Genomic DNA, 20,302 nt, shown 5'->3' with positions numbered 1-20,302 from the left:
TCACTCAGTCATGTCTGATTCTTTGCGACCCCCTGGACTGTAGCCCACCAGGCACCTCTGTCTATGGGATTTCCCAGGCAAGAATACTGTAATGGGTTGCCATTTCCTACTTGAGGGGATCTTCCCAACCCAGGGATTGAACTTGTGTCTCTTGCATCTCCTGCATTGGCAAGGGATATGTTTATAAATATTTTAATGTTTCATGGTTTCATGCCTTAAAATTTAATTTAGATTTAATTTTTTGTTCCATTTTAAGTTTATCTTGGTGTAAAGACTGAAGTGTGAATCCAGTTTTTTTTTTCCCCTTGCATCTCTTCCGTCTGCTGCATTGAAAGAAACCAACAGTCCTAGAGAAAAATGGACAAAGGCCATGGAAAACAAACTCTCAAGAAATAAAAATAAAAGGTTGGTAGAGATACGGAGAAGGCAATGGCACCCCACTCCAGCACCCTTGCATGGGAAATTCCATGGACAGAGGAGTCTGGTGGGCCACAGTCCATGGGGTCTCTAACAGTAGGACACGACTGAGCGACTTCACTTTCACTTTTCACTTTCATGCACTGGAGAAGGAAATGGCAACCCACTCCAGTGTTCCTGCCTGAAGAATCCCTCGGACGGGGAGCCTGGCGGGCTGCCATCTATGGGGTCGCACAGAGTCGGACACGACTGAAGCGACTTAGCCGCAGCAGCAGCAGCAGAGATATGGAAAGAAAATCAACCTCACAAATAAAAATAAGGTATCATTTGTCATCTATCAGTTTGGTAAAGTGAAACAAAAAAATCAACAATATGTAGTTCTGGAGTATTCTGAAATAAAAGCCATACTCATATACTCAATGAAAGTGTGAAACTGATAGTCTTCCTTGAGGTCAATTTGTCAGTATATATTAAAACCAGAAATATGCATACTTTTTGACCCAGAATGTTGGCCAAAGAATTCACCTGTATAAGGATATTCACTGCAGCACTGCTTATAGTAGTAAAAAACTAGAAACAATCTAAATATTTGTGTTTTTTTATGTTTAAAAAAATTTTTTAACATAAATTTATTTTAATTGATAATAAGTAATTGGTTAAATGAATTACTGTGCATTTGTACTAGGTAGCTATTTAAAAATGGTTTATATCTATGTTCATTAATGTATATGAGATCTAGCAACATTTCACCATATTTTTTTTAAGAAAAATTTTTTTTACTTTTGTTTTTATGATGTACCCAAATGAATACAGAGTTCCAGAGAATAGTAAGGAGAGATAAGAAGGTCTTCTTAAGTGAATAATGCAAAGAAATAGAGGAAAACAATAGAATAGGAAAGACTAGAGGTTTCTTCAAGAAAACTGGAGATACAGAGGGAACATTTCATGCAAGGATGGGCATGATAAAGGACAGACATGGTGAGGATCTAACAGACACAGAAGAGATGGCAAGAATACACAGAAGCGGACACCGGACACCTGGAGTATGAAGGCAAATGGGCCTTAGGAAGCATTACTACAACCAGAGACAGTGGAAGTGACAGAATTCCAGCTGAGTTATTTCAAATCCTAAAAGATGCTGCTGCTAAAGTGCTGCACTCATTATGGCAGCAAATTTGGAAAACTCAGCAATGACCACACGACTCTAAAAGGTCAGCTGTCATTCCAATCCCAAAGAAGGACAATGCCAAAGAATGTTCAAACTACTGTACAATTATGCTCATTTCACATGCTAGCAAGGTTATGCTCAAAATCCTTCAAGCTAGGCTTCAGCAGTACGTGAACTGAGAACTTCCAGATGTACAAGCTGGGTTTCAAAGAGGAACCAGAGATCAAATCGCCATGACTGATGGATCATGGAGAAAGCAAAGGAGTTCCAGAAAAAAACATCTACTCCTTCATTGACTATGTGAAAGCCTTTGACTGTGTGGATCACAACAAAATGTGGAAAATTCTTAGAGATGGGAATACCAGACCACCTTGCCTGTCTCCTGAGAAACCTGTATGCAGGTCAAGAAGCAACAGAACTGGACATGGAACAACAGACTGGGTCCAAATTGAGAAAGGAGTATAAGAAGGCTGTATATTGTCAGCCTGCTTATTTAGCTTATATGCAGAGAACATCATGAGAAATGATGAGCTGGGTGCATCACAAGCTGGAATAAAGATTGCTGGGAGAAATATCAAGAACTTCAGATATGCACATGATATCACTCTAATAGCAGAAAGTAAAGAGGAACTAAAGAACCTCTTGATGAGGGTGCAAGAGGACAGTGAAAAAGCTGGCTTGCAACTCAACATTAAAAAAAAACTAAGATCATGGTATCTGGTCCCATCACTTCATGGCAAATAGATAGGGAAAAAATGGAATCAGTGACAGATTTTCTTTTCTTGGGCTCCAAAATCACCACAGATGGTGACTGCAGCCATGAAATTAAAAGATGCTTGCTACCTGGAAGGAAAGCTGTGACAAACCTAGACACAAAAACCTGCATATTAAAAAGCAGAGACATCACTTTGCTAGCAAAGGTCCATAAAGTCAAAGCTATGGTTTTTCCAGTAGTTATGTACAGATGTGAGAGTTCGACTATAAAGAAAGCATCAAAGAAGTTCACCAAAGAACTGATGCTTTCAAATTGTTGTGCTGGAAAAGACTCTTGAGAGCCCCTTGGATTGCAAGGGGATGAGACAGTCAATCCTAATGGAGATCAACTCTGAATATTTCTTGGGAGGACTGATGCTGTAACTCCAATCCTGTGGCCACCTGATACAAAGAGCTGACTTACTGGAAAAGATCCTGATGCCGGGGAAGACTGAAGGCAAAAGGAGAAGCAGAGGAAAGATGGACAGACAGGACCACTGACTCAATGGACATGAATCTGAGCAAACTTTGGGAGATAGTGGAGGACAGGGGAGCCTGGAGTGCTGCAGTCCATGAGGTTGCAAAGAGTTGGACATGACGTAGCAACTGAATAACAAATAAAACATGCATTGGAGAAATTAAAAACAAATTCAAATCACAGACTCAAAAGATTGAAATTATCTTTGTTTTTTGTCCACACACCAGAAAAATCCAGCAGAAATGTCACCAAAAAAAGGAGCCATATGGAGCTGAGTGGGATCTTAGATACTTATCCCCTCAACTTTGCAACAAAGAGAAGTCAGACGGGAGGGGGTCTCCAAAGCCCCTTCTAGGCTTACCATCTTATAATCTTATAACATGACAAGGCTATCAAAATCATGTTCCACATAATATTCAGGGATCAGCAAAAGAACATGAAACGTGACTGAGTACCTCATTTTCTAGAGATATACTGTTTTTCCTTACAATGTACAAGGCTTTGATTTCTGTGCCAAGTAGAACTACCTTGAATAAAGCATCATCTAATAACAATTATTTCCATAAATATGAGTATGTAAAAGCTACTTATAGAACAGTGTTTTCCTAAAAAGTATTTAACTATTTCTCAATTTGTCAAGTCAATACTCTTGCCATTTTATCACACTGAAATAGTGAAAACCAAATGGTAACAAGAACATTCCCAGTCCTAATGAGTGGCCTAAATTCCTATGGACCACAATGCCTCTTGTTGACTCAATATCCCCAATGCTGATTAACAGTTTTATCAATAAAATATAAACATTTAAATAGTACTTTTACCACTAGCTTACCCTAGGTCTAAACTCATTGTATTTTCAAAGACCCAGAAGATTATCACATATCATTGACAACATTAAAGTATACAGTGGAAACACAGACATTACTTACATTTTTATGATTGACACATTTTAAGAGGACAAGTTCACGATATGCTCTCTTTGCATGAGTCTGATTCTGAAAAGGACGGCTTAGTTTCTTGACTGCAACATTTATCCCAAGAACTGTATCAAAAGCAGCACTATAATTAAGAAATATAATAAGCAAGCCATTAGGATAATTCTGGAAAATACAGCAGTGCAGTGTACATTCAATATATTATCTTTCTAACTGAATAACAAACAAGGAAACATCTGCTTGCTTTCACTCAGGTACTTCTGCACATGAAGAGCAAAGTGGGCTGGCTAACAGTGAGGATGAACTGATTCCTTTCAGTGGCACCAGGTAATTTAATATACAGCATGTAAGTCTGGTCAGGAAACAAAATCTTCAGTTTAAATATGTCAGTAAGTTGAAAAAACTCACTGGTATCACAAAATAAAACGGAAGTATATTTTGGAATATCACAGTGGAGAAAATGGTTTGAGCTCCTGAGAAGAATGTAATATTATAAATCTAAGTTTTGACTGATTGTGTTTTTTCCTAGATGAAAGAATCTAAAAAGAAAGCAGAAGCCAACATCTCAACTCATGGTAAATCCCCAAGATACAAAATCCCTAACATAAGCCAATTGCTATATATATAAAATCCTACTAGAAATACCTCTTCATATTATTAATACTATGATAAGAAATAAAATCTAGGGGATCTGTTTCTAGCATCTCAAGCTCCCAGCTGAAATTTATGATTCATTTTCCTAGAAAAAGTAGACAGGAAAAATCGAATACTTTTTGTACTAGTTTCAAGCTAGCACTAGCATCAGTTGCTGTTATTGTTACCTTCTGGCTCCTCACTGGAGGTTCAAAGCTGCTAAAGACCATCTGAGAACCTAAGCACCATTTAAAACACTGTTTCTATTTATTCTATTCAGTTTATGACACTGTTTACACTTATTCACTTCTGTTAATAATCTGTTTGCCAAGAAACTCAAACTTCATTCAATTTTAACTTTTTAAAATTGAAAGCTGTCAAGTTACTTTGAAACTGTTTTTTCTTTAACTCAGTTCACATTATGTGTACAGGTATACACAAATGTAAAATCACATGCCCACAGGCAAATATAATATTCATATAAATTACAAAATGTTAAAATTAAATCTGTGAAACAAATCATTAATATATACGTGTGATTTGTACACTTATACGTGTGTGTGTACATAAAATTGCTGTTTTAGTTGCTGAGTCGTGTCCAACTCTTTGTGACGCCATGGACTGTAGCCCACCAGGCTCCTCTGTCCATGGGATTTCCCATGCAGGAAAACTGGAGTGGGTTGTCATTTCCTTCTCTAGGGGATCTTCTTGACCCAGGGAGTGAACCCAAGTCTCCTGTACTGCAGGCAGATTCTTTACCAGTGAGCCACCTGGGAAGCACGTATATATCTCAGTCTTAAGAATTTAAAAACAGACACATCTTTTTTTGGACAAAGAAGTTTTGTCCAGTGAGACAAATGAACCAATTCTGAATTACCTGAGCAGACACTTGTTCCCCACTCCTAGTTTCAACTCCAGGAGGAGCTATCTTCAATCATTCCTGGCTTTACTTCTCGTAGTCAAGTCTCAACTCCAAAAATATACTTTTATCACTCTTTCCTCATTTATCAACTTTAGAAATTATCTATTTACTCCCCATCATGAAAACTGAGGATTTAGTCACTTATCTGAAACCCCCAAGGACGTCTCTTAGCTTTTTGTTCTCACGTTATTTTTAATTTTTACCTTGGTCACCATTGTAACTTTAAATAACCATGTCTAAACTTGTTTCATCAACTTTTAAAGGAATTTCTTGCTGCCCAGTATGTAAAATGAGAATATTACACTTCATCTTCTTTTACTTCCAGCTCTCTACTCTCTTTCCCTCCAAATTTGTCTTAAATGGTCAAGTTTGATAACACACCTTTCAGCCTCTATAATTAGGTCTTCTGTGTTTCTTCTGTAGGAAGTGTCTAAAAGTTGAAAATCAAGATATGAAGTGTATGTATGTATGCACATGTAAACATCACTAATTGCAGAGTAAGGATTACACTTCATTTCTAAAGATCACATGATTTGCTGTCACTCATAAAAGAACAAGACTGTTTCCAATATTAATGTTAAATGGATTCTCTTCCTACATTCTACCAGTTCTCAAACCTCATGTTACTTTAAATTTATTTCCTTCTTAGATCATGACTTTTTCTAGCTTTTCTACTACAGGTTTCTAATAAACTTTTTTTTTTCTTATTAAGAGAAGACAAATTTATCTCGCCAGAGCCTGACACTAGTACTTCCTACCTTCTCAAATTATCTATTGTTTGGAATCTATTCCATTTGGAGGGGAAGACATTTTTCTTGAAGTTTCAACGCCTGATGTGCAGCTATCAGCCTGGGATTTCTTTTCACTGGCCTCCACTGTTACTTGTTATACATTCTTGTATTCTCTTTCTGGTTGGAATATATCCTAAGGGAATTTCTTCAGGAAAAAAAGTGCATGGAAGATAAATTATCCTACTCTTCCTTTATCCCTGATTGATAGTTTATCTTCTAAGTTTGAAGTCAATTTTCTCTTGGGATTGCCAAAGTTGAGTGCTGTTGGTTATGCACAGAAGGCTTGTGCCTGTCAGGTTTTCATTCTTTTGCTTCCTTTTTTGTTCCTTATCTCAATGATTTATCACAGAAAATCCTGCTTTGTCAACAACCCCAAAGTCCCCCAGTCACATCTCCTACTAATCACTATTCCCACTGCCCTCCAAAGATGGTAACTACTTCTGACTTTTATGAGAATCAATTCCTTGCTTTTACCTGCTAAACATGCATCTTTAAGACCCTGCATCATTTATTTTTGCCTGGTTTTTGAAACTTCCTTCACTCAACATGGTGTTCGTGGGATACATCCATTGTTGTATGAAGCTACAGCTCATTCTTCGTCATTGCTCTAACACCCCTTCATTGTGATTCTATGACATAATGTTTACAGATATATTGGCTGTCTTCAGTTTGCAAAGCATTACAAAAAACAAAGAATGGTCATAAACATTCTTGTACAAGGTTCTGGGTACCCTATGCATGTCTTTTTAACAAGTAGATGAAGGGACTGCATGTTTTATTTTAGTAGATAATGCCAAATTGTTTTCTGAAGTGGTTTGTTCTACCGATTTCTAGGCATTTGGTTTTCTTGCAGTATATTCACCCTGTGTCCCATAAGGGGCCTAAATATTATTTCAACAAAAGGGAGATCACAAGGGAAGGGGTGGGGGGCACTAATCCAGTTACAAGAGCCCTTTAGAAGCAAAGTTTGTTCTGGCTGGCTGGGAAGAGGGGAAAGTCAGAGAGGTCTGAATCCAGAGAAGGACCAGACATGCCATTGTTGCCGTCAAGATGGACGTGGGGGGTCTGTCTTGAGAAGGAATGGGAGCAGAGTGGTCCCTGGCTGACAGACAATAAGGGAATAAAGACCTCCGACCTACAGCTGCAAGGAACTAGGTTCTGCTAAGAACCCTGAATGCTCCTGAAAGCAGATTCTTCCCCAGAGCCTCCAGATAAGAGCCTGGTCCAGTGACATCTTGATTTCAGCCTTGTGAAATGCCACGCAGAGAACCCAGGGAAGCCCGCCCAGATTTCTGACCTACACAGAACTATGAAATTACACATGGCTGTTGCTTTGTTTTACATCCCAAGTCAAGTCAAGTCAAGTCAAGTCAAGTCGCTCAGTCGTGTCCGACTCTTTGTGACCCCATGGACTGTAGCCTATCAGGCGCCTCTGTCCATGGGATTTTTCCTGGCAAGAGTGCTGGAGTGGATTGCCATTTCCTTCTCCAGGGGATCTTCCCAACCCGGGGATTTGAACCCGGGTCTCCCGCATTGTAGACAGACGCCTTTACCGTCTGAGCCACCAGGGAAGCCCAGGTTATGGTAATTTGTCATGCGGCAATAGAAAACAAATATATCTTCTCTTCTGTATGTTTCTACCATTTTGTCTCCCCAGCCTTCATTCTGGATACTTTTCTCCTTAACTGTCTTTCAGATCACAATTCTCTCCTCAGTTATACTTATTAATAATATGCTTTTAAACCCACCTATTAACTTCATAATTCAATTACTATATCTTAAGAGTTCTATAATTTCTATTTAGTTTTTTAAAGTTTTCATTTTCCACCCAAAATTTTTCATACTGTCTTTTAGCAACATAATATCATAGTTCTTTGGAAGTTTGGATCCAATAAGGCCAATAACTCCTATGGATCTATTTCTTTTCTCTGTTGTTGTGTTGGATTTTGTGAATGTCATCGAATCTCCTTTTGTGACTAGTTATTTCTGACTATGTGCTGGACCTTGAACTTGCAAAATTGTCTGCTATCTAGAAATAATTTGAAATAATTTGATAACTAGTATGATGCTGTCTTCCTCCAGGTAGAATTTATATTTATTTCTGCTGGACCTTCAAACACTAGCAATTTGGGCTCACCTTACCTTGGGTTCAGCAAATGAGATGATGTAAAGCTAAGGGCAGTGCCTGCAAGAGCCTGTTATTTTCTGGATTGTTCTTACTTCTAGCATGCAGCCCTTTATTGGACCCAATTCAAAGCAAAGGAAGTTCACTAAGCCCCTTTAGAGGGCCCTGGACTCCAATCCCTATCTCCTATGGCCCCACAAGACACTCCAAAGGACTCTCAAATCTCTTAGCTGCCCATTCCAGAATTTTCAAATGCCCTCAAGGTAAAGACCACCCCAAAGCCTGGGCTCCTCTGACTAGGCTTCTCCTTTCCCAGATCCTAGCCCAATAATTTTTCATTTACTTACTCACTATCTAGGGGCAAATGCTGAGCATGGGGATGGGGTGAGAAGGCTGGGAGACAACTAGCAAAACTGTTTTGCAGACACATATTTAATTAACATCCCTATTTCCAGCCACCCATTTCATCTTTGTTTTCTGTATCTGGCATCTCTAGACCCAAAACCTCTCTTGAGTTCTACTATAGATAGGTTCTCTTCTTTGTGGCAAATGTCTCATCTAGTTATTCTCATTTCCTCTGCAGAAACTTGTTAAATGTGCTTTCATATCCACTGATTACTGCCCTCCTGGTCTCTTTGTTTAGGTGTTTGGTCTACCAATTTAAATAAGAAGTTCCAAAACATTTATTTTAGGGATGTATCTATTAAGGTCCATAAAGACACAATGATTTGCCCAAGGTAACTAAGAACTACTGCAATGAGGATTTGAGCTGGACTGAGAACTCGATTCTCCTGAATCACAGCGTTCCTATGCCTTATATCATATATCTACTTTATCACAAAAATTTTGTTGTGGGCATTATATTCATTTATATATACTAACAGAAAATAAAACAGTGTAAGAACAGGCCAACATTCACGCTTATACAGAACCAGAGGAAGCAAAAAAAAATAAGCTACACCAACCATTTCAAGTTAAGGTTGTAACTGTCACTTCTAAGCACTCTCAGATCTAATACTATACACTTTTTTAAAAAAGAAAGTTAAACACTTCATAAAAGATGCTCAACATCATTAATTAACAGAGAAATGTGAACCAAAATTACAATGAGGTACCACCTCACACCAGTCAGAATGGTCATCATTAAAAAGTCTATAAATAATAAATGCTGGAGGTGTGGAGAAAAGAGAACCCGTCTATACTGTTGGTGGGAATATAAATTGGTGCAGTCACTATGGAAAACAGTATGGAGCATATGCAGCCCCCATGTTCACAGCAGCAGTATTCACCACCTGAATGTCCATCAACAGACGAATGGGGAAAGAAGATGCGGTGCATACATGCAATGGAACCCCGCTCCACCAAAAGAAAGAATGAGGCGCCATTTGCAGCAGCAAGGATGGAACCAGAGGTTAACACACTGCGCGAAGGAAGTCAAAAGGAGAAAGTCAAATACCATGTGAGGTCATTTATATGTGGAAACTAAAATGTGACTCAAATGCACACTTATGAAGCAGAAACAGACTCACAGACATAGCGAACAGACCTGTGGCTGCCAAGGGGGAGAGGGGCTGCGGAGGGATGGAGTGCGAGCGTGGGGTTAGCAGATGCAAACCATCATACCCAGAATGGATACACAACAAAGTCCTACTCCACAGCATAGGGAATCACATTCGCTATTCCATGATAACCCATAGTGGAGAAGAATATTTTAAAAAAGGAATGCATTTACACGTACAACTGAACCATTTAGCAAACATTAACAACACTGTAAACCAACCATACTTCAATTAAACTTTTTTTAAAAACCAAAAAAAAAAAAAAAAAAAAAGAAGTTAAACACTTCATAGAATTGTTTTATAAAACAAATACTCCCTAGTGCTTTGATTAACAGCTTGAGAGTTTAGACGGAAAGGAAGAAAACTGAATTTACATGAAAGAAATGTGTATACATTTTTCCTATAGAGCCTGTAACTATTTAATTCTACTAATAACTTAATTTTATAAATACTGCAAATGATAAACATTTTAAAACTTACTTCTTAACTATTTTACTAACAGTTTTAATGAACAACAAAAACAGAGAAGCAAATAAATCAGACAGTTGCTTTTACAATTCAAAATTAGGAGTCAAAATATTTTACTTGGATCTCAGCTCCTCCATTTAATCTTATATCAGTACCTGCACTTTAATTTACCTGTCCCTATGTCTTTATAAAGCTCTAGTTTAGATGATTAACAAGTTTTTATAAACCATGCATTATTGCTACTATGACATTTCTCAAAAATGTGAAACACACATATATTCATTTCACGTTGCTGCTATAACAAACTACCACAGGGTGACTAGCTTAACACACAAATCTATTATCTCACAGTCCTGGAGCATGCGTGTGTGCACATGTGCATTAGTCCAGCGTTTGGTTTAACCAGAAAGAAGGCTCTATTCCAGGCATGAACTGAGACTATCTGGAGCTTCAGAGCTAAGTCTTAAAAAGACTGGTCTGGACAGATCAGCAGGGTTGCAGAGAGTTCTCCAACCAGGAGATGCAGTGGGGACAGAAGTGATGGGCATGGGAAAGAGCCTGTCAGGTTTGCAGAGAAGGGACCACTGGAGAGAAGAGGCTATCTAAAAGTCAGGGCCTCATGCTGGGGATACTCAGGCCCTTCCAACAGTGACCAGGAAGAAAGGAGTCATTCCTTGAAAGGAACCATTCATAGTTTCTTGCTTCATCTAAACAGTAGAACAAGGTAAAATACCCTCCCCTTATGCCTTGTACAAAAAGAATACTTTTCTTTTGAGGAGTTTTTAAAGCAGAATGCCAATATTCAAGATGCTGTGCGAAACGGCCAGAAAAAAGTCCTCCGAAGACAGGTGGGGGAAGTATCTCTCTTGTCAGTCTGGAACTAGGACCGCCAGCACCGTCAGTGCTGCAGCTCAGGGGAACCGTGAAGCCTCAAGCCCAGAAGGAAGGTAAGGAGCAGTCACCCACCTTCCCGGCTGAAAGAAAGCCAGCACAGGCTCTGGCAGAAAGGAGCAGTAAAGTAATAATGGAAACCAGGCCTCCAATCATCTAGGCCCAGCTCTCGTGACAGCACCTCATCTAAAAGCCAACAGAAAACACCCCACACGTCTAAGAATAATTTTCATAATTGCACAAACATTTCTAAAAGAAAGTACCAATAATCTGAATCAAATTAACTAACCCCTTTTACATGAATCAGCAACGTTAACCCAACTAAAAGGTTTTGATTTGGTAATGAATAACTGGCTTGGATTACAAACTTAAGTGAATAATTACATCAAAGATTATAAAATAAACTGTTAGCTATGCAGGAGCTCCTTTAGAGCTACCTTAATCAGTTCAAAATAATGACTTCTTTCTTTAGGAGAGATGGGCAAAACTCATTTTTTGATCTTTCCTTAAAATAAAAATAAAAATTCAGGCTATGGAAATGGAATTTGCAAGACATGAGATTCAGGACGGTGTTAAAATTTTAGCATCTACATGTATGTGAGGTGACAGTTGCTCCTAAAAATGTTAATAAAATTGTCAAAAAATTATTTAAAATATTATTTAAATTCTTTTAAAATTATTTAAAAGAAAATACTTAACAGTTAAATGTACTTTCACTTAACTCTTAGTATTTTCTTTTAAATAATTTTAAAAGAATTTAGATAAGTTACAAAAAATGACATATTTTACTGGATAATATAAATGAAAATATTATAATATTTAATATATTAAATATAATATTTAGAGTATCCATTAAGTGACAAATATCCTTAATTTAAGGCATCCTTCAGTTTACATTTTTTATTTTCAAAAAAATCACATAAACATAAAATAAGCCATTTTAAAGTGAGCAGTTCAGGAACATTTAGCACATTCAGTGTTGTTCAATCACCACCTTTAAATAACCCCCCAAATTTTCATCACCCCAAAAGGTAACTCCATACCCATTATGAAGTTGCTCCCCATTCCTCTCCCTCTTGTCCTAGTTAGCCACCAGTCTGCATGACTGCATTCTCGATGGATGTTCCTACTTTGGACTCAAACACTACTACCTTTCATGTCCGGCTTCTTTCACTTAACATGATTTTGAAGATCATCTACGTCACAGCATACATCAGTGCTTCATTTCTTTTTATGAATAATATTCCATGTACATATAGAAGACAGTTTGTGTATCCATTCATTTACTGGTCGACAGTCGGCCTGTTTTCACCTTTCAGCTAACTGTGAACAGTACTGTTATGAACATTTATATATAGTCTTTTTTGAATATCTCTTTTTAATTCTTTTGGGAATATATCTAGAAATATTTACTAGGTCAAACAATAATTCTATGTTTAACACCTGAGTCTTCATTGGAAGGACTGATGTTGAAGCTGAAAGTCCAATACTGTGGCCACCTGATGCAAAGGGCTGACTCTTTTGAAAAGACCCTGATGCTGGGAAAGATTGAAGGCAGGAGGAGAAGGGGCTGACAGAGGATGAGATGGTTGGATGGCATCGCCGACTCAATGGACATGAGTTTGGGTAAACTCTGGGAGTTGGTGATGGACAGGGAGGCCTGGCATGCTGCGGTCCATGGGGTCGCAAAGAGTCAGACACGACTGAGCGACTGAACTGAACTGAACTTGTTGAGGAGCCGCCAAACTGGTTTTCACAAATTGCTGCACCATTTTACATTTTCACCAGCAATGTATGAGGGTTCTAATTGCTTTACATCCTTGTCAAAATTTGTTTATTTTCCATTTTGTTGATTATGGCCATCTAGTGGGTGTGAAGTTGTACCTCACTGTGGTTTTGATTTGCATTTCCCAAGTGACTAACAATGAACATCTTTTCATGTTTATTGGCCAAAAATCTTTAGGGAAATGTCTATTCAAGTCCTTTGTCTGTTCTTTTTTTAAAATTGTCTTGTCTGTTACTGAGTTGTAGAAGATCTTTATAAGTATTAGACTATGGTCAAATATTTTCCCATTTGTGGGTTGTTTTTTCACTCTCTTATTGGTGTTCTTTGATGCACAAAAAAATTTTTTTATAAAGTCCAATTGTTTTCTTTTGTTGCTCATGCTTTTGGTGTCATTTCTAAGAATTCAAGGTCATGAAGCTTTCCCCTCTTGTTTTCTTCTAAGAGTTTTACGGTTTTAACTCTTATATATAGGCCATTGATGCATTCTGAGCTGACTTTCCACATGATGTGAAATAGGGGTCCAACTTCATTCTTTTGCATGTGGGTATCCAGTTGTCCCAGCACCCTTTGTTGAAGAGAGTGCTCTTTTCCCTTTGAATAATCTTGGCACCCTTTTTGAAAATCAACTGGCTACAGATGATTTTCTGGACTCTTAAGTTTTTAAAATGTTTTCAAAATTCAGAACTTTCCATGTTATAATTCTACGAATGCTTTTATGAGAGGAGGTTTAGCTTATCATGGTATATGTAGGAGCTTTCATTTCAAAACTAGAATTTTTGAATGAAAAATATATACTCATAATGAGTAATTTCATTATTAAACATTTCTTTAAAAAAACAAAGATGAGTAGTATTCGCAAACTGGAAATCAAAACTAATTCCCGAGAAACAGTATTTTATAAAGTAGCATGTAAGTTCATGGTCATTTACCATGCTGTAATGAAGTCATTAATTTTAACTGCCTAACCCTTATAAAGATCTCCATTTTATAATTATGAACTTCTAATCAACCTCTAAATGTGGTTATTACATTAAATGTCCTTTTTATCTGTCTTGCTTAATTTCCTATGTCAAATTACCATTCAGTTCCAAATAAGAGATATACTATAAATCAAAAGAATATTTTACATCTAGAATTTCTTATTGACATCAAAGTATCCTAATATGAGCCATCCATTCACTTTAAAAAGTCTCGTGGTACACTGGGTCTTTAAGTACCGATATAGCATGTTATCCATTGAAAGTTAAGATCACCACTATTGTAGATGCAAGCCAGGCATTCCTTCCCAACAGCCCCTTTTCCCTCATTAGTTTTTCAAGGAATCTCTGGACTACCATCTCCTCAGCTCCCAGGACCTCTACCTACCTGGGCTGAAGAAAACTACCACCTTCCCTGATTATATGTCTCGATAACAGAGGGTCAGTTACAAACCACAGATGCAGATTCTCTAAACTCATTACCTCTAATAAAAATATAAACTCCCCAACCAGAACATTCAAGAGTTCTCTTTTATCTTGAATTCCCTTTACCTACCAGCTGTAATCATTAGGTATTTAGCTTTACCACAGTTCCTCTTAGATGTAAAGGCAATCTTGTTTTTATTGACCAAAAGAAGAAGAAAAGATTTTGCCCAGAAAACTAAGGGATAAAAAGTTCGGGAGGTGCCGATAACTGTAGTCTAGAAAACGTGAAAGACTTTACCTTTAGCTGGCCAGTGATGTCGCGGCAGCTGACTGTCTTACCAAGCAAGAGACTAAGGTTCAGGGTCAGACCAACGGTTCTGACGGCTGGGCTGGACACATAGCTGAAGTGAGACACCAAGGAAGAGACGGCCAGCCCAGCCCCTCATACGGCATCCCTTCCTGGTTAATCCATGGGGTGATAATGACACTGACTGGCCTCATCCTGCCAATGAAGGGCAAGGCACTGCAATCATGGCGCCTAGAAACGAATAGGAGTGATTGGGAATAAAAGGGGGAGGGAGGAAGGGTGGCCAGGATGAAGAAATGAATAAAACTCCAAATTTCGGTTACAACTCATTGTCATACCTATTATTCTAATATCATTATGACAGGGGGAATGGAAAAGGGGAAAAAAAAGAAAAAAGAAACCAAAAAGAAAAATGTCTACCTATTTAAATTTATGCAGCATTTTAAAGAATTTGAGTTTGTATCCTATAATCCGACTACATGTAACTAAAGCAAGCGGTTGATTCAGTTTAGCTTATAAACCTATAGCAAAGAGTATTTTTTATCATCAGTGTTTTCTAAATTCTGACAACTTAGAACTATTAAGTTTTTATTACAACAAAAACAATCTACCCTACTGAAACACACTATACTTACCAAACAATTCCTTGGGCTCCAGAGCCAATGGGTTTCAACTGCTGGTATCGTTTCAGGACAGTGAAAGTTGAGTCTGCCACTTGTACACTGTAAAACTGACTGTCACATTTACTGTCACTCATGATGCACCGTCATGCAGTATTCCAGAGGACGGGCACAGTCGTCAGAGTCCCTGAAAAAGAACCAGAATGAACATGCACTCTTACTGAAATTATACATGCATAGCGCACTTAACCGTGTTTCCAATTTTTGGTATATAAGACATTATGGTTATAAGCTGATAAACTCAGACCAAGTTCTGAACTTAAGCCACAAACAAAAAATGCAAAGACATCCACCTGAATGTACAAGACTATTATGAAGGGAAGACACTTTGAGATCCTGCATGACCACATCTTAAGGGACTGGATTAGGAAACAACCACCCTTGGAGAAAAGAATTTGCACATTTTTACTAGCCAAGACAAGACCATGCCACTGTGTAATTCCCATCAGTTTCCTGTGGGGCCAGATTATGCTGAACTGTCTCAACCAGACAGGGAGGTGTTCCAGGGATGTTGCAGAATGAACATGTCTATGTCCACACAGAGAAACAAATGATCCAGGCTTCTGCTCGGTCCACAAACTCAGGCTAAAGGGATGAACCAGAAAGCACATCTGATGTCAAAGTGATTATAAAAGTGCTAAGTTAAAGGACAACAGGGTGTTGCAGGGCTGGTGGCATCTGTGAGCGCCATGCATACTGGTGAGTGCGTTCCTATCTTTCGAGCTGGTTCTGGAGCTAGTTTATATTCCCGGCAGCCCACGTCACTAGTGGGCTTCAACACAGACAGAGAATTCTGTCATAACCTACAGTCAATAACATGGACACTATGACGTTAATCACGAGGTATGAGTATGAACTGGCACCTCCAGAGCAGCCTTTTTGTGGTTTAGACAGTAAGCTAAGATTTCTACGCTGCAGGAGCCTATGTGATTTTATACAGAAAACAAAACAAACAGAAATCAATTGGCAGGAAGCTACTTTTACTTAGCTTCCTGGCTCTTGTCTGATAATGTTTATTCAAAAGTTAGCAAGTTATTTACACTGGTCATTAAAAATTAAAAAGCCAACAATAAAATCATTTAGGTAAGTATTCCACACTGTCTAAAAACACAGAATTTAAATTTTATTCTACGGCTGCCCCAGCTTCTAGCCTGTTTGTTCTACCACCTAACATTTAATGTCTACTCATGGAATTTTTGGTACTGGTGATACATATTTCAATGCAATGATGCCTAGGACTTCCATTTAAAATGGAAATAAATTTATCAATAACAAGTCTGAACAAATAATTAAATCAAATTTATATTTGCTTCTTTTTTTTCTTTTCTTAACCATTCTCAGGGCAGCGGCTGAGGCACAGCTATTACTACCAGCAGCCACTTTGACCAAGAGCCACTGCACACTGGTTGAGGATTGCTTCTGGGAGGCCAGCACTGCACTAGATAAACCAACACACTGCTCACGACGACCCACAGGGATCGCCAGCCCCGTGTTACACGGGAGTGACCCAAAGCTTAGTGAGCTGGCTAAGTCATGCAGCTGTGAGAAGCTGGTCCTAAGCTCTTAGAGGGTAAAGGCAGGTCCATCTTGATCACCATGGCACCTTGTATTTCCAGGACAGGGAGGGCCTGGACCCTGGGACAGAGTTAACATTCAATATACTTCTGCTGATCTGACCCAATAACACTGTAGCTCATGATTCCCTCATGATGCTACTTCATTTTACTGACATCTGAAGGAGTATCCTTTTCTTAATTTACTTATAGTTTTTAATAGGTTGAGACAATTCATTTCAACATTTATGGGGTGCCTTTGAACAAGAAAGTGATAAATACAGAAGTCATGGCAAGATTAACCAGGAATTGGTCTTGAAATATCATCTAATTCACTCTTTGGGGAAGAAATGTGAAGAATGAGTCTGTTATCTTTATTGTAATCTAAGTTACGAAGAGGTAAGGGCCATAGGTAAAATGTAAACAAATCTAAAAGGCGAAAGAGGTTCAACCCACAAGCAGGGGTGCAGAAGACAAGAAGAGCTTCATGGAGGAGGTGGCATTTGCCCTGAACAATTTTGCAGAGACAGAGTAGAAGCGCAGAGCTCAAACTGTCTGTGCTCAGACATGGTGAATTGTTCAGCTTGACTGGTGGAGTACAAATGCCAAGGATCAGAGACAGACTCAGCAAAAAGCCAGAAGCCAATACAGTCTGCTCTTTCTTTGCCATATAGTAATGGACCAGCCACGACGGTCATTCACAAAGCATTTGAGTACCATTGTGGACCATGTCCCTTGCCAGAACAGCCAGCCTGCCTGCCTTTTGGGCTTCGAGTTTACAGCGAGTGCACACCGTGGGTACACTCAGAAGAGAGTGAATGCAAGGAGAGCCCTAAAGCCAGGAGGACGGAGGTTCAGGGTGCAGGGCAGAGAAGGAGCAGGTGATGAGACCTGGAGGTGCCTTCTAAGCATGACAAGCCATTTGAGATTCGGTTTTGCTGGGTTGTGGGGGAAAAACTGGAGACAGAAAACAAGGCCAGATCACCACAAGCCTCGGAAGCCACTGGGAGCCACCTGGGTCTGGATGTGGGCCTAAGGGCTGCAGAGGCATCAAAGCACGAGAGGCACAGGCTCTGACTTGCTTCTCAGAGAGGTCATTCGGGAAGCTGAGAAAGGGAGTGACTGCAGTGAGCAGGGCTCAAAACAGGCAGACCTGATAAAAATGCCAGAATCATGGGAGCTGGGGAAACGAAGGAAATGTGTGGCTTAGAGAAAGCAGGAGATGGGGAGAAATAGAGGTGAAACCGCGGAAGGGAGGCAGGTGATAACTGCAGAGTTGGAGAGTGTGATTTTGGACAAGTCTGAAGAGGCCAAGGGACAGTATGAGCGGACCAGGCCGCTGACCTACTCCAGGACCCACTGCTCCCTTCCTTTTAATAACAGGAGCCATCCTGTTCCAGCTGGACAAACAGCTGTCCAGCCAGAGATGACATCCGCCACCTTCCTGGCGGCCAGGTGTGCCAGACGACCAACTTTGACCTGACAGATGTGAGCAGAAATGACGGATGTTACTTCTAGGCCATGTTTTAAACAGAAAGTTGCTTGCCTTCCAATCTATCGTTCTCCCTTGCTGTTGGCTGGGTGATGAGCGGTTGTACTCCCAGAGACGGAAGTCACAGGCTGAAGACACTAGAGTCACTCACCAGCCAGGGTCCTGAACGACCATGTGGGACAGAGCTGGGCCATTCTGGTCCACCTGTCCACACTGAGACTGGCATAAATTAATCTAGATCATGTTGAGTAGTTCTGGAATCCTCTCTGCTACAGCTGTTGCAACCCATACTCTAACTGCTACAGTATCAGATTAGCTTTTGTGAATCTGGGGAGTACATTACTTCATTGTGTTACTCCCTCAGTTGTGTTCAACTCTGCGACCCCATGGACTGTAGCCCACAGGCTCCTCTATCCATGGAATTCTCCAGACAAGAATACTGGAGTGGATAGGCATCCCCTTCTACAGGGAATCTTCCCAATCCAGGGATAAAACCCTGGTCTCTTGCATGCAGGCAGATTCTTTACCTGCCCCCAATATTACATCATTAGGTCAACAATTAATACAATTTCATCTCAAGATTTTAAATAATTTTTAAATTAAAATAAGTTGCCCTTATCAGGCAGGAAAAAAAAGTCACTTAACAAAGAATCTGTTAGAGCCACCTCCTCTGCCAAGCCTGGGCTTCATGAGAGCGAGAGAAAGAACCCCAAGGCAAAAGAAGAAAGCATGCAAATTAACTATTAATGAAATCAACTCCTGAGATGTATTTCAACAAAATGGACCTCGTGATCCTGGTGGCTCAGCAGTAGAGAATCCACCGGCCAATGCAGGAGATGCAGATTCAATCTCTGGGTTGGGAAGATCCCCTGGAGAAGGAAATAGCAACCCACTCAGTTTTCATTCCAATCCCAAAGAAAGGCAATGCCAAATAATGCTCAAACTTCCGCACAACTGCACTCACCTCACACGCTAGTAAAGTAATGCTCAAAATTCTCCAAGCCAGGCTTCAGCAACATGTGAACCGTGAACTTCCTGACGTTCAAGCTGGTTTTAGAAAAGGCAGAGGAACCAGAGATCAAATTGCCAACATCCGCTGGATCATCGAAAAGCAAGAGAGTTCCAGAAAAACATCTATTTCTGCTTTATTGACTATGCCAAAGCCTTTGACTGTGTGGATCACAATAAACTGTGGAAAATTCTGAAAGAAATGGGAATACCAGACCACCTAACCTGCCTCTTGAGAAATCTGTATACAGGTCAGGAAGCAAGTTAGAAGTGGACATGGAACAAAAGACTGATTCCAAATAGGAAAAGGAGTACCTCAAGGCTGTATATTGTCACCCTGCTTATTTAACTTACACGCAGAGTACATCATGAGAAATGCTGGACTGGAAGAAACACAAGCTGGAATCAAGATTGCCGGGAGAAATATCAATAACCTCAGATATGCAGATGACACCACCCTTATGGCAGAAAGTGAAGAGGAACTCAAAAACCTCTTTATGAGAGTGAAGGAGGAGAGTGGAAAAGTTGGCTTAAAGCTCAACATTCAGAAAACGAAGATCATGGCATCCGGTCCCATCACTTCATGGGAAATAGATGGGGAAACACTGGAAATAGTGTCAGACTTTATTTTGGAGGGCTCCAAAATCACTGCAGATGGTGACTGCAGCCATGAAATTAAAAGACGCTTACTCCTTGGAAGAAAAGTTATGACCAACCTAGATAGCATATTCAAAAGCAGAGACATTCCTTTGCCGACTAAAGTCCATCTAGTCAAGGCTATAGTTTTTCCAGTAGTCATGTATGGATGTGAGAGTTGGACTGTGAAGAAGGCTTAGCGCCGAAGAATTGATGCTTTTGAACTGTGGTGTTGGAGAAGACTCTTGAGAGTCCCTTGGACTGCAAGGAGATCCAACCAGTCCATTCTGAAGGAGA

At 39.5% G+C, this 20,302-nt stretch overlaps 1 protein-coding gene across 10 annotated transcripts in view; it reads right to left on the bottom strand.

The window, feature by feature from the left end:
• MAPK9 (mitogen-activated protein kinase 9) overlaps positions 1-20,302 on the bottom strand; it is a 69,951-nt gene that overhangs the window by 38,803 nt on the left and 10,846 nt on the right. For 6 of the 10 annotated variants that reach the window (XM_027969271.2, XM_027969269.2, XM_027969270.2 and 3 more), the window contains exons 2-3: positions 15,272-15,443; positions 3,746-3,875 (exon numbers count right to left, since the gene is read on the bottom strand). In XM_027969271.2, the coding sequence (XP_027825072.1) occupies positions 3,746-3,875; positions 15,272-15,393 (252 nt within the window). In that variant the 5' untranslated portion in view covers positions 15,394-15,443. Of the gene's footprint in view, positions 1-3,745; positions 3,876-5,687; positions 5,737-15,271; positions 15,444-19,146; positions 19,231-19,325; positions 19,409-20,302 lie in introns of those variants that run through there. The other 4 variants (XM_060415342.1, XM_060415341.1, XM_060415340.1 and 1 more) reach the window with 3 other exon arrangements.

The sequence above is a fragment of the Ovis aries genome, chromosome 5 (genome assembly GCF_016772045.2).
Source record: "Ovis aries strain OAR_USU_Benz2616 breed Rambouillet chromosome 5, ARS-UI_Ramb_v3.0, whole genome shotgun sequence".
Lineage (NCBI taxonomy): Eukaryota > Metazoa > Chordata > Mammalia > Artiodactyla > Bovidae > Ovis > Ovis aries.
This window is presented reverse-complemented; position numbering and strand designations above follow the sequence as displayed.